This window comes from Falco naumanni, chromosome 5 (assembly GCF_017639655.2).
Source record: "Falco naumanni isolate bFalNau1 chromosome 5, bFalNau1.pat, whole genome shotgun sequence".
NCBI classification, from domain to species: Eukaryota; Metazoa; Chordata; class Aves; order Falconiformes; family Falconidae; genus Falco; species Falco naumanni.
Window position 1 is genome coordinate 71,118,482 of NC_054058.1, and position 14,789 is coordinate 71,133,270.

Sequence of the window (14,789 nt, forward strand, 5' to 3'; positions counted from 1 at the left end):
CTAGCAATGGAACTTCTTAAATATTGAGCTAGGAACTGATCTGCTTTTTCCTATGTTTATCTTCAGCTAAAAATATCTTCAGAGTTCGTTTCCAAGATCCCTCCCCAGGCCAGTCCCACACACTGCAGGCCAATGATGTCTTCCATAAGCAGCAATGGGTTAATTGCATCCGAACCGCCATTGCTCCCTTCCAGCGGACCGCTGCTGCAGCAGAGCTGAAGGAGCTGCCAGAGCTGAGTGAAGAGTCGGAGGAGAATAATCCCTCTGCACCTAACATCAGAGCCCAGAAGAGGCAGTCTGGCATAACTGAGATGGAGCTAGACGACAGCACATCCGAGTGTAGCTCCGTTCTGGACTCAGAGGAGGGCAAGGGTGTGGAAACACACAGAACGCCGTCTGGGCACAGCAAAACGAGGGAGAAGCAGCTAAGCAGCAAGCAGAAAGAAACACTAGTGTAAAGAAGAGCCCAGCAACATCCTGGTGGAAGACTGTTTATTTATAAATAATGTGTACATTTTTCTTGTAATGTGAGCATGATTGGATTCACTCTACTGAACAGATTTTGTTGTTGTTGTAATGGCAGCTACTGGTATACAGTTAACACTGTTGAACTGGAGTCTGTTTTTGCAAACACAGCCACTTTGAACCTGGTTTTAATGCTGTGAGTGATTCAGAAGCCCTCATGCTTTTGCCTGCTCATGGCAGATTTGAAGAGCAAACTTTGGTTTCTGAAAGATTTCCATGTGGGGTGTTTGAGGCTGGAAAACAGTAAACCTAAAGCAGAAGTCTGGGCCATCACTATGAGCCTGGCAGCACCACCCTTCACAGTGGGTTCAGATTGACACTGCAAGAGTCCTTTTAAAGCAGACTTGAAACCTGAATTCATTATTTTTTCTTGTCTTGTACAGCACGTGTTTTGCAGCGTATGGTTGTCATAATCTGTGTGATTTGTGTTAAAAAAAGGAGGGGAAAAAAAACAGACCCCAGGTTCAACAGGTTCTCAATTAACCTACTGGAATCTTTCATCTTAGTGTGTCCTTTGTACATTCCTCACTTTCACTTTTGTAACCTGCCAGGTATTTAATTTTTTTATTAGTTGTTCTGTTTCAAGTTTGTTTGGAGTTTGTTGGGTTTTCTTTTGTTTTCTTTGGTTTTCCTTTTTTTTTTACTTTTGTATTTGTTTTCGTCGTTGTTGTTGTTCAGACTTGGCATTTCCATTGAAGTACTTGATGCTTCTTACTCCGAGGTGTGCATGTATGTACTGTTTCTCACATCGCTCAACAGTTCTGCAGAGCCCAGGCAAGCCATAGTGTCTTGAGCCGGTGGCTGATGGAGACACTTGATGTACCCCATTACGATGAGTGACATAAATGGCTTGTGTGCTCTCCGGATTGCTGAAAAAGAACTGCATTGCTAACGCATGTTGTAAAGGGTTTGGGGAGGGAAGAGGAGCAGCGGCTAGAGGGGTATAGCAGGGAGAGAAAGTAGATTTTTCTTGTTAACTGTTGCCTTTTCGAAATGAAATGCCTTCCTCAGGGAGGCAGGACTGGAGGCAACCAAGGGGTTATTGCATGTGGTAGAAAGGTAGAGAAAAGAAAGCGTTTGAAGCTGATGAGATGTAAAGACAAGAGATAGTGGTTGTATATACTTGTAATGGCAACACTGCCACGTTCTAGCGGTCCAAAGATTTGTGTGAAAGATGCCAGCTTGGTAACTGCGCCTGCAAAGTGGTGTAGGAAACAAAGCGGTGACAGCATTGAGCATATCCAACAGGTTGTTCCTGTCATGCAACTGGTGAGGACAGGGCGAGGACAGCAATCCCACAATACCCGTCCTTGAGCATTACCTGAACTCTGTTGAGGAGCTGTAACTCAGGTAGAGAGGGTTACCATCTGTCACACGTTTGGCCAGTAATGCTGGAAATTGGAAGAGGGTGTACATAGACACGAACATGTGGTTCTCTGTAAATGTATTGTACAGTTTTGAGTGTCAAGTACAATTAAATTCCTGACATTGTCTGGTCTGGCTCTGCCTGGGGGGGGGGACATGCTCATGAAGCCGGTGCTGCTGCACGCAGCAGATGAGCACGTACCTGTGCTTCTCCAGTCCTGGCCCACTGCTGCACGCTCTGGGCATAGGGCTGTATTTGCAGGAGGAACCTGTGGCTTTATTCAAAACCCTTTTTCTGTCACGGTTCCTCCTTGCGTCGCTGTGGCTGGGCAGGACAGGAGGCAGAGGCTGCAGCTGCGTGTGCAGCGTGTGCAGCGTGGGGCCCGGCAGCCACCGCCCTTTGTGTGCAACTGGTGGTTGCTGGAAAACAGGGCACAGCTGTGTGACTCAGTGCTTGCATCACTGTGTCTGGGGAAAAAGGGAGCAGTGGTAATACTCCTTGCCCTCCTGGGGTACTTAAACCTCCTTGCTATGGAAAAGAAACCACCCCCCAGAACCAAAAGGGTCCCCGTTCAGCAAATAACTTAGAAATCTCCTAGACTGATCTTCAGAAGCAGCTGAGAGGGGAAGGGGGACTCCACTGTGCAGACTCCTGTTTGCTGGGGCAGTGGGGAGCAGCCAGTTAGCAGCAGCGTGATAAAATTGTCATGTCTCCTAAGCCCTCCCCAAAAACTGCGGCCTGACCATGTAGGGGGGTGTCTGGGCACGGCTGCAGCTCCCGGGGCGAGCAGCCCCGGCTCCACGCCAGCTCCCCCGCGCTGGCCGGGGCCCTGCTTGGGAGGGACGGCACAGCTCTGGTAGCCAGGACAGGGTTTTACAGCTGAGCTTTGACCTGTGAAGCTGAGTTTTGATCGGGAGGGGACTCAGTACTTCCCAAGAAGGGAGAAGCTGGAAAAAGAGCTCCTGGAAAAAAAAAGAGAAAAAAAAAAAAAGGCATTAGTGGGCTGCTGGGGCACATGGCTCGTCCTGAACAGAGAGGAAATCCTGCGGAGAGTCTGCTTATCCTCCGTGCGTCAGGCTGGGGCTGAGCCATCCTGTAGCCAACTGCAAATTAGCCAAAAACTTAATTTCCCTTTAAAAGTAAATTCCACACACGCACTCTCGACTCCTGGTGGTTCCTAACCCCACTCTGTCCCTCCAGGAGGAATGTGCAGACCGCAGCCACCCGCCTCCTCAGTTCCCCCCTTTGCTAGACTAAACAAGCCGGGCTTTCCTGCTTACCTCCCATGCTGAGCTCCACCGGGGCCTGGCCAGCCCTCTCCCCGCCTGTGCTGCTGAGCCAAGACCTCCCCTCCCATGTACGGGGGGACCCTGGGACACAGTGAGGTGACATACCTGGGGGCAGAGGGGGGACCTGGGCCGGCGCCATGGCCCTGAGCCCCGCTGAGCCCCTACATCCTCACCCACCCTGGCCATAGCAGTGTCCCCATCATGGCCGGGGAAAGGGAAGGTGTCCGTGCCTGGCGGGTGCGTGGGCACTGCCGCCTTCGGTAAGCAGCTCCTCAGCCCCATATTTACCTTGGGGGATCCACCCAGCTCAGGTGCTATCAGAGCCAACACCGCCCCAGTTTACAGGTGAGACCTTCCCAGAGTCGGGGTCAGAGCAGGGCACATCCCTCTCCCAAGCATCTCCCCAGCACCCTGATCCCACCCTCCCTCCTCCACCACGGTGACATCTGGCAGGTCCAAAAGTGGGACCCGGGTGCCTTTGCTTGGGCTAAGAAAAGCCTGACTTTAGAGGCTGCCCTGCAGACCCTGCAGCTCACCCCCAGCTTTGGAAACCTATGCTAAACTGTGTCTAAAACAAACCACTACCCACCGAAGCCCGTATTTCACACACAGCAGCCACTAGCCCCAGGAGAGCCCTGCAGCCATTGCGGGATCATGCATAGGCTCAGCCTTTCCAAAATCCCGTTTTCCACATTAAACCTCGATGCAATTTATGCCTGGCTTCGCGGAGGTTCCCCTCCATCCCCCCAGACGCTTGTGGGACCAGGTGGCCTCAGCACATCTGGGCTCGTGCGGGGGCACGGGGCCCCACGGAGGTTTCCCTGTCGGAGCTGTTTCCCACTCCACCTCCAGCTTTCTCTTTTTCCACAAATTCATCAGCCTCGCTCCCCCCTCCCTGCCACCGCCTTGTCTGCAAATGCAAACCCAGACGTCGCGGCACACATCTGCACACATCTGGGCTTGCCTTACGAGCTGCACAGGCTCGGGATAATCCAGCTGGGTGCTTTTAACCATCTGGTTTGGGTTTGATTATTTTTTTTTTTTAACCGTTACCTGGATCAGACTGCTCAAAGCCAGACGCTGAGGTTGAGCGGGCAATGCCACCTGGAAAACACCATGTGAGGCTTTAACTTGGCTGCTTGCACCTTTCTTCATCAAAGTATCAACCCTCCAGCTCTGGTTGGAGACATCCGAGGAAAATCAGCTGCCAAAATACCCATGAGCCAGTGGCTGCGTGGTGGCCTCGCCGCTTTCCTGTCCTACCCCACAGCCCATCTCGGATGCTGTAAATAGGACTCGGCCATAAACTGCGGGATTTTATGGGCCAGTAGGAAGTTTTATTAGGTTAATTATCCTGCTGTGCTAATGAGAGCATAGTTAAATACAGTCAGAATCAAGAGCTGGCTTGACCTTCTCCCAATGGCTGCTGTAAATGTGGGAGGGAGTGGGTGCTAGTCGTGGAGATGTGATGGGGAGGTGCTGGGTGCTGGCAATGGGTACTGGAGATGGAGAGGCGATGGGGAAGCAAAACTCCCAGCAGCTTCCAGCTTCACTTGGCACCAAGGGACACTCAGGACAGAGCAACATCTTCATCCTTAGCAAAGTGACCCAGGGTGCCCCCACGCAGCCCACTCTCACTTTGGAGCTCAAACAACCCCTCCTGTAGCTTGAACAAACACTTTAATCCTCCCAGGCTTTGAAAACACCCAGTTATCTGTTGGTGTTTGCTTCTCCCAGCTGGGTTTGAGCCAGCTCCCCCTCACCTTGGTTCCTTGCTTGGCTGCCCAGGGCTCTTTCACAGCAATTTTCATTCGATCTTATTAAATCTGGAGCAGAACAGCAAGCGTGGGCAATTAGACAGACAATTAGGGAGCAGCTCGTTGCACAAGAAGAACTGCCAAGACCTCCCCTCCCCGAAACGCACTCGCAGGGCGAGTGGTGCCGTGCCTCTTGCCAGACAGGTTCCCGGCAGAGCTTGGCCGATTCCTCCCTGCAACTGCAGTGTTTCACATGCCCAGAGTTTTTTCCAGCTGAGGTTTTCCTCAAGACAGTGATCCCCTCCCAGACTTTGTCCCACCTGGAGGCCCCCTTTCCCATGTGTTCCTCAGTAGTCCCACGGGTTGGCTTCTGTTTCGTGGCCTTCCCTCCAAATCTCACAGCTCTGATTCCTCACTGGATTAAACTGGGGTAAACTGGGGCCATTTTCCTCTAGTTAAGAAAGGAAAACTATCTTTGGCTGTGGATCCTGGTCATCTGCTCCATTAGTTCCTTGGCCCAGCTGATGAAGGTCACTTTACCGTTATGGGCACATAGGAAAGAGGGACGGATGGTTGGAGGGACAGGTAGATGGATGTAAATCCATGGATGGATGGACAGATGCATGGACAGATGGTTGGAGAGATGGATGGATGGATAGTTGGAAGGATGGATGATTGGGTGACTGGATGTGTGGGTGGATGAACAGATGGATGGATGATAATGTATGCACATATGGATGGATATGATGGATGGGATGGATGGGATGGATGGTTGGTAATGTGGTTAGGTGTACGGATGGACACGCAGATGGATGGTTAGGTGGCTGGATGGACAGCTGGGTAGATGTATGCATGGATGGATAAATAGATGAATGGATGGAAGGTAGTGAGAATAGATGGATGGACAATAGGATGGATGGACAGTTGGACAGAGAAATAACCCTCATCGCCATTTGTCTCTGAGCTCTCCTGTACTCCAAGCTGTAAGAGATGAGTAAAAATGAAAGCAGGCCATTACAACATGGTTAACCCTCACTCAGCCCTGGCATTTACCCCTGACTAACCGGGGCAGGACTCATGGCGCTGCTCACCTGATGTATCACCACATCAGCTGCCCCAGGGGCTGTGGGGCCATTCTCAGGGAGCCCAGAAGAGGCGTCACGGGCTGATTCAGGTCTCCATCAGCACAGAGCACGTCAGCTCCGGGAAGCCAGGCTCTGCCTGGACCTGCACAAGGGAACCCTCCCTCAACGGGTTTGTCATGCTGCCAACGTCCTTGTGGTGGCCTTGGGGCTAGGGAGACCCCTCTCAACCCCTCCGTGCAGGGCTGGAGGCCTTTGAAAACTCCAGACCCCACCAAAATTGCCTTAAAATAGCCAATAATAGTGTGTATCACACACACACACCCCCCCCATACCACAAGCACCCTGCCTCTCCCTGAAACCACCGCTTTGCTGCAAGCCACAACACATATCTTTTAATTAGGGGGTTTGTTAGGAGCCAGCTGTGCGAAATGCCACCAGCAGAGCAAGCGGGATGGCAGCCAGGGTAGCCAAGGGGGCTGGTGGTCACCCTGCTCCAGCACTCCAAAATTCCTCTGCCTGTTCCGCTGGGGTCCAGCTGAACCCTTCCTGTAGACCCCATGGTTCAGCCTCTCCCATGTGCCCCAGCTCCTGCCTCCTCCTCCTCCTCCTCATCTGGGGAGAGGCAGGCTGGAGGGAGGAGGCCCCATCTGCGCCTCCCCGCTGGCGCCCAGCGTGCTGGAGCAGAGCCGCTTACGAACGGGGAGCGCCATGGCTGAGCGGCTGTCGGAGGAGCAGATCGCCGAATTCAAGGAAGCTTTTTCCCTTTTTGACCGAGATGGAGATGGCTGCATTACCACAAAGGAGTTGGGCACCGTCATGCGCTCGCTGGGGCAGAACCCCACCGAAGCAGAGTTGCAGGACATGGTGGGGGAGGTGGATGCTGATGGCAGCGGCACCATTGACTTCCCTGAATTCCTCTCGTTGATGGCAAGGAAGATGAGGGACACAGACAGCGAGGAGGAGATCCGTGAGGCTTTCCGCGTCTTTGACAAGGATGGCAATGGCTACATCAGTGCGGCGGAGCTGCGGCATGTCATGACCAACCTGGGTGAGAAGTTGACGGACGAGGAGGTGGATGAGATGATCAAGGAGGCTGACTGCAACAACGATGGGCAGGTCAACTACGAGGAGTTTGTGAGGATGATGACGGAGAAGTGAGCCCCTCACCACCCACCTCCAATCCCATCCCACAGGTAACTCTCTGAGATGCGGCTTTGCACCCAACCCAGCACCCATGGAAAGTCCTGAACCAAGGGGTCCAGCCCACCCATTACAATGGCCAGCCCAGATCTTGCATCTCCCCCTACCTGACCACCTTCTGCCTGGTAACTCATGCTGGCAGTTGGAAAAATAGATGTTCATGGTGTTTTTTTTAATTTTTACTTCATTTTTTCCATAGGAAACAGAGGTTGTGGTGGCTTCCCAGCCCCTCCACCCCCTATCACCTTCTCTCTGCTATCCAGGGCTGGAAAATTCTCTTTTATGCCAGCCAGAGCGTCACCAGCCAGCACCTGCATTGGATGCAGGCATCCCACCTAGCAGGATGGGGCTCAGGGTGCAGATGGAGATGGGGGGTCCCTCCCCAGTGCTCCCCACGAGACGCACCTCTCATGTCCGTAGAGGTTCCAGTGGCCACCGTGCATCCCCCAACACTGTGACAAGTCCAATAAAGAAATGTCCCCCCCACATCCTGGAGGCTGCCAGTTCTTCATTCGGCTACTCTTTGGGGTCCCTGCTAAAAAACATCTCCCTCAAGTCACTGACACCAGTGCATCCCAGCCAGGGTCAAGCCCACATCCTCTTCCCCCCCCATCCTTTTCCCCTACAAGCTGGAAAGATGCCCCTCGTGGGTGCTGGGCATCCTCCAGCTGCAGCACCCTGGGTTGTGGCCATCCCCACCCCAAAACCCCATTGCTTTTGGTGTCTGCACTCCCAATTATTGCGGGCCCTTTTCTCTCCCACAAGGTAAGAGGAGAGTTGGCAGCTGGATTTGGCCTTAATCCCCATCCCAAAGATAAGTAAAGCGAGATTCACCTTTCCTGACCGTAATACACCCCGTCATGCTCCCCGTGACTCAGTTTCCCCACAAAGAGGGTGAAACCCAATTGCAGCAGCCCTCCCACCCCAAGCTGGGGTGATTCCCTACATGGATGGATTTGAAGGAAAATTAATTGTAATGAATCTTATTAATGCTCAGTCACTAATGAGCAAATGGGGAGCTGGTGTGAGTGGGGCATAGCTGTTTCATGGGGGACATCATGGTTCCAGGTATGTTCAAGCCACCATGAGGAATTCAGCTCCCACCTCCAGCCCATCCCTGAGGCCAGGATCTTTGGCAACCCCAGTTGTTTTCCCGGTGCTGGGAAAACTGGGCAGGTGCCTGCATGCCAGCCAGCGGGGCTGAGTGCGCCCACGCTGGCTTCACCCCAGGCACAGCACCCAGCCCAGCACCCAGTGCCCTCCCCACGCTGCCCTCCTGCCTGCACACCCAACCTGCCCGCAGCGCGGCGGGGGGTGAGCGTGGGGCAAAGTCCAGCAAGAAAAAAGCCCCAAACCCAGCAAAATCAAGACCAGTGAAGCAGTCACACCAGGCTATTGTACCCGAGTGGCTAAAATTAGACTTTCCTGAAAACATGATTATTTATTAATGCCATGTTTCAGTGCAAAACCATACCCTGTATTTTTAGGCTTGACCTTTTCTCCTTCTATTCTGGGGTTGTTTAATTACCAGAGTATTTTTTCACACCACTTACTCGAAGCTGGTTTTTCTTAACAACGGTCTTTAACAGGAGGCTGAATCCTGGCCAGAAACACCAGCCCTGCAGCCCCAGCAGCAGCAGCACCAGCCCAGAGAAGAACGTGTATTTGTGTTTTTGCACTAGAGAGATTTGCCTGTTTCTCCCAAGCTTTGATGCTCAGGAGCATGGTGGGAAGGTTTCCACTGGCATTGCTTGGGATGGACAGACAGACAGATGGGAGGGTCCTGCTTGCTTCGGGATTTCCAAGGGAGGGGATTTCGCTTCCCAAATCCAGCTTTCCAGGCCCAGATTGCTGATGGAGTGTGCAGGATCCAGCCTGGCACTCACACATTGCCTCCTGCCACACGGGGCAGATCCATGACTCACAGGGCGGTTTGAAGCAGGCTTTAGTTAATGGTTAAATTAATTGACTGAGTACTCAGTGCCTGGGAGGCTGGGGGGGGTCCATGCAGGGTGGAAGGTGGGGGTATGGGGTGGTAATGGAGAGACTGGCCATTTCCACCCCAAAACCTGGTCAAGATGGTCACCTGCACCTGGGGATGGAGACTGCAGGGTGGGACCTGGGGCAGGCGTCACCTGGGATGGCTGCTGGGGGATCATCTAGGTCAGGACCTGGGGGATCCCCTGGGATAAGACCTGGGGGATCAGCTAAGAGGAGACCTGGAGGGGGGTCATCTGGCATGCAATATGGGGGACCATCTAGGATGGGGATTGGGGGATTATCTCAGATGAGTCCTGGGAGATTCCTTGGAATAAGACCTGGGGGATTATCTAAAATGGAACCTGGGATGTGGTCACCTGGGATGACACACAGGGGATCACTTAGGATGGGGCTTGGAGCATCCTTCGAGTAATTGGACCTGGGGGATCCCCCAGGATGGGACCTGGGGGATCATCGAGGATGGAATCTGGGAGGTCATCTAAGATGGGACCTGAGGAGTGGCCACATGGGGTAGCAGAGAGATCACTTAGAATGGACAATGGGGATCACCTGGAGAGGGACATCAGGTTTCATCTAGGCTGGGACATGGGAATCAAGTAGAATAGAACACGGAGGATCCTGCCAGATGGGGTGTGGGGTATCTCTTGGATCCAGACTGTAGCAGCTAATCCCACCTCCACTGCTGGCAAACAGTCTTCTACCACCTTTCCATATGTGGCACCTCCAGCCTTTCCAACCAAAAAGCCAAGGGCTCCAGCACCACTCAAAGGCAGGGGCCCAGCCATACCCCTGCATTGCTCCCCTTTCGCTGCTCACAGTTCTGCTTCACCTGGGCACAGACTTTCTCTAAACTGATACTTTTTAGGAGAAAAGCAGCTCATGAACCCCCCAGCATCACACACCATGGGGGATTGCAGATGTTTCTGCTACGCTGCTGCTGAATCAGTCACAATTTTTCCCCATTCCCTTCTATTTTAGCAAAACAAGATATTTTAATAACATTTCAACAACGAAGCTTTAAAAACACATTAATTAAACATTGGGGAAACAATGCTGAGACCCCCCAAGAAGGACCAAGGAGCTTTTCTGAGCCCTCCCAAAGGACACTGAAAAGAAGGGCAGGGTTTTTTCCCCATTTTCCCCACTTTTATCCCCATCCTGCAGCTCCCTGCCTGCCCGCCCCCTCCCCCCACACCCCAAGGACCGTGGTTCCCTGCCTCCTCCCAGCAATAACTGTGCCCTTAAGCAAACATGACGTGTTGCCTGGGAAATGTTCCTGCCTGTGGGAAGAGGAGGCCCCTCAACACCCGGCTGCCATAAAAAAATGGAGAATAAAGGATTTTTGAAGTGGGGTTGATCCCGGTTGGTGGGCCGAGGGGCTAGGGGATGCTGCAGAAGAGAGCTTGGTTGGGCTGCAGCAAGCCAGGTTCTGTACAGGGGAATAAATAACTAAACAAAGGCCAAAAACTGCTTTGCAAATATGCCTTTCCGTTATTTAGATTGGTGGTAAACTGTTGCATTTCTCAGGGGTGTTTTTTAATCTATTTTAAAGTGCTTTTTTCTCACTGATTTTCCAACTTCAGGTTATTTGTGAAAGGAGAAATTACTGTCTGTGGGAGAAATTAAAACAAAACAACGCAAATTGCCCCATGACCGCCAGGCGTTGGGCATGGGACGTTATAGGCAATGGTGCCTGGGGATGTCCATGATGATTCTGAATGGAGCAGTTTGGTGCCAGATCCAGTGCTGAGCCCAAGGTTGCACCAGATGGTTTGGGGCAAAGTGCCTGATTTTTGGGACTGGAGCAGTTGGGTTTATCCCCCCTTTTTTTGGGGGGGTGGGGGAGGGGGGGCATTAGCCCCTCTGTCTCACTCTGGGTACCACCATGATGCAGATGCCCAACAGCATCCAAGGCATGTTGCTGCTTTGCATGAGATAAGTTTCCTTGGACTCAGCTCACAGACTGGCCAAAATGGCATCAGCCTCCTGGCTGCACCTTCCAGGGCATCCAGTGAGGGGGCTTGGGGGGCTGCATTAGTGAAATGCATGTGGGAATTAGTGAAATGAAAGTGGGGAAAGGCTCTGGCCCCATAATTCTGCACTGAATCCCATGGGATCTGCACCAAATCTGCAAGTAGGACAAGGAGAGGGGACAAGTGGGACAGGGAGATGGGGATGAGTAGGAGAAGGAGAGGGGACAAGTGGTACCAGGAGACCAACAGGATCAGGAGAGGGAAACAAATCAGACCAGGAGCTGAGGACAAGAAGAACCAGAAAAGGGGGAAAATGCAACAAAAAGATAGAACAAACGGGACCAGGAGATGGGGACAAGTGTGACCAGGAGAAAGAAAGTGGGATGTGGAGACAAGGGCAAGTGGAACCAAGAGAAGGAAACAAGTTGGACCAGGAGAAGGGACTGGTGGGACCAGGAGACAAGAACAAGTCTGTGCTGTGGATAAGTGGGAGCAGAAGACAAGTGGGACAAGAAGAGGGGACCAGAACCACCAGAAGATGGGGACAAGTATGACCACGACAGGGGACCCCATGGTATGCCAGGTATTTGTTGGAGCATGAGGTGAGTGAAGATGCCCTGTGCCCCACTGCAAGGAGGGGGAGACCTCCCCAGCCCCTCCATCTCCTTCCCCCAGCATTCCAAGGCTCAACGTAAAGCCCCAAGACTTTTGTGAAGATGCTCAGGACTCCTCACAAGGACGCAGGGAGTCCCCAGCTGCCACTGCATTTCACAAAGCTCCTCTCCTCCCTTCCACTGCTGAGGAGTTTCTCAAGTTCAGGTTACCAAAATAAGCCCCTGGTCTCAGCCTGGGGGTGTTTTGAGTGTGAAATGCAACCAGCGCCAGCCCCTGGGCGCTCGACGATGGCTGGGTTTCCAGCATTGCAGAGTGGGCAGATGTGGCTCCATCCCAGCCAGCTGGCAGGGGATTAAATCAGACAAGGTCTTTGCAGGCGCCAGGAGGGTTTCCTGGATGTCCGAAGGGACCCTGAGTCCCCCAGGAATCCAGTGAGGACCTGCAGCAGCCATAGGGTGGCCAAAGTGGTGACCATCAACCTTCAAGGGATGTAGTCTACCACTGGCACCATGGGATTTGGCTCTCTCTACCCAAAAAGCCATGCAGCCCTGCAGGGGTTAACTGCAGTGGCTGTGATCAGAGCTGCTTCATTTTCCATCCCTGCAGCATAGGAGCCCTGTTTTAATGTGAAATTAATAGCGCCATGACCTCAGCCACCACGCACGCGGCCCCGCTGGCCGGCGTGCCGGCAGCCCCACGTAATCACAACCCACCGTATCCCAGCTGGAGATTTTTGGGGCCTTCTGCTTCTTTTCTACCGCGAGGATAGGCAGAAGGATGGTTCCGTAGCTCTATAAATCACCCCCAGCAATGAACAAACAGTTAAAAAACACATCCCCAGCCTTCACAGCTTTAGAGCTCAGCACCTTCCCCTCTTTATAGCTTAAAAAAGAACACTTTCATTTCCCACTTTGGTCCATACTAGCCCCAAATCAGCCCTCACAAGAAGCGATTAAGAAAAAAAAAAAGAGCCCAGGCAAAGCTGAAAGGAAGAAACAACAGCTGTGCAGCACCTCCATCTCAATTTCTTGCCCTATTTTCATCCCATCCAGGGAGGCACAACCTGCCCTGTGCCCCTCCTTTCCCCCAGCTGAGCTGGGTTTGCAGGTCTTTCCCTCAATTACTGTTTTTCTCCTTAAAAACGCACACACCCCTGAGCCAAAATCAGAGGGATTTTTTTTTTTTTTACCGACAGATCTGGGGAATATGAAAAAGCTTTTTGTGATGAGGAGAACTAAAGCCTGGAGGTAGGAACTGAGTCAGCTGGAGGCGATTTGTTGTTCATTTATCACTATCCATTTTTACTCAGGAAAAGGGGGGGGGGGGGGAACCCAACAAATACAGGTGGAATGGGGCCCAAGTTTGCAGATTTAAGAGCTTTGCAGGAATAAAAGAGCATCTTGGCTCTTGATCATCTTGGCGACCCACGATGCCTTTGCCGTCTGCCCACGGAAAACCGCCCGGGCTTGTTTCAGGGAGCAGATTTTTCAAAATTTTTCCAGGATTTGTCTTTCTCCTGCAAAAATGTGGCTGGTGTAGACCCCGCTGGTTAAGCATTTCCCACCTGCAGGGAGGTTTCGCGGCTCCTGCTGGGGCGAGCAGCGCCGCCAAGCGGTGCTGTGCAGGGAAGCACTCCCCGCAACCCAGCGGCAGCAAAACCTGCAGATTTGCAAGCTTTTCGCACTTGTATCGCAAATCGGTGCCAATTCCGCCCAAAACACCTCCCCAGAACACACAAGTACCTTTTCCCCACCTCAACCAGCTGCTCCAACCCACAAGAAGGACTCAGTAAGCAGGCTGGCTGGAGATCATCTCTTAGGGAAGAGATCCCTTTCTATCCAAACACCTCCAAATTTCTTTGGGATTTTGTTTCCAGCCTCCATTTTCTTCCAGGATTCAGGATTTCCCCCAGCCCATTTTCAAGCTGCCCAGGGTGAAGAGCCAGCCCCAGCCCCTCTTCCCAGGTTTCAGCAACATGTGGGAAGCATTCCTGGGAAACAAGGACTAAAACTTTTTGGGGGCATGGCGGGGCTTGTTTTTCATTGTTTCAGTGTCCTCTCAAAATCTCAGACAGCATGCCCCTAAAAGCCTGTGATCACTAGAAAAACAAGCCTTCTTTACAGAATCACAGGATGGTTTGGGTTGGACGGGACCTTAAAGACCATCTAGTTCCAGCCCCCTGCCATGGGCAGGGACACCTTCCACTAGACCAGGTTGCTCCCAGCCCCATCCAACCTGGCCTTGAGCACCCCCAGGGATGGGGCACCCACAGCTTCTCCGGGCAACCTGTGCCAGTACCTCGCCACCCTCACAGTAAAGAATTTCTTCCTAATATCTAAATTTACCCTCTTTTAGCTTAATGCCATTCCTCCTTGTCTTATTGCTACAGGCCCTACTGGAAAGTCTGTCCCCATCTTTCTTACAGGCCCCCTTTAGGTACTGGAAGGTGCTATAAGGTCTCTCTGGAGCCTTCTCTGCTCCAGGCTGAACAGCCCCAGCTCTCTCTGCCTGTTGTCCTAGGAGAGGTGCTCCAGCCCTCTGACCGTCTTTATGATCTCCCCTGGACTCACTCCAACAGGTCTGTGTCCTTCTTATGCTGGGGGCCCCAGAGCAGACACAGTGCTGCAGGTGGGGTCTCATGAGAACAGAGTAGATGGGGAGAATCCCCTCCCTGGACCTGCTGGCCATGCTGCTTTTGGTGCAGCCCAGGATACAATTGGCTTGCTGGGATGCAAACACACATTACTGGGTCATGTCCAATGTGTCACCCACCAGTATCCCCAAATTTCTCTTCACAAAGCTGCTCTCAGTCATCTCTGTCGATACTGGCGACTGGCCCAGTGCAGGACCTTGCACTTGACCTTGTTGGATTTCATGAGGTTCACATGGGTCCCCTCTTTAAGCCTGCCAAGGTCCCTCTGGACAGCATCCCTTCCCTCCAGCAAATCAACTTTACCCTCAGCCTGGTGTCATCTGCA

At 52.5% G+C, this 14,789-nt stretch overlaps 2 protein-coding genes across 4 annotated transcripts in view; both read left to right on the forward strand.

Moving 5' to 3' along the window:
- Window positions 1–2,016, forward strand: part of NET1 (neuroepithelial cell transforming 1) — a 53,984-nt gene extending 51,968 nt beyond the window's left edge. For all 3 annotated transcript variants that reach the window (XM_040595624.1, XM_040595625.1, XM_040595626.1), the window contains one exon: window positions 67–2,016. In XM_040595624.1, the coding sequence (XP_040451558.1) occupies window positions 67–458 (392 nt within the window). In that variant the 3' untranslated portion in view covers window positions 459–2,016. The remainder of the gene's footprint in view (window positions 1–66) is intronic.
- Window positions 2,017–6,651: 4,635 nt separating this feature from the next.
- Window positions 6,652–7,216, forward strand: LOC121089124 (calmodulin, striated muscle). Its single transcript, XM_040596058.1, has one exon. It carries the CDS (start codon window positions 6,731–6,733, stop codon window positions 7,178–7,180), a length of 450 nt encoding a protein of 149 aa, XP_040451992.1. The 5' UTR covers window positions 6,652–6,730; the 3' UTR covers window positions 7,181–7,216.
- Window positions 7,217–14,789: the final 7,573 nt, after the last annotated feature.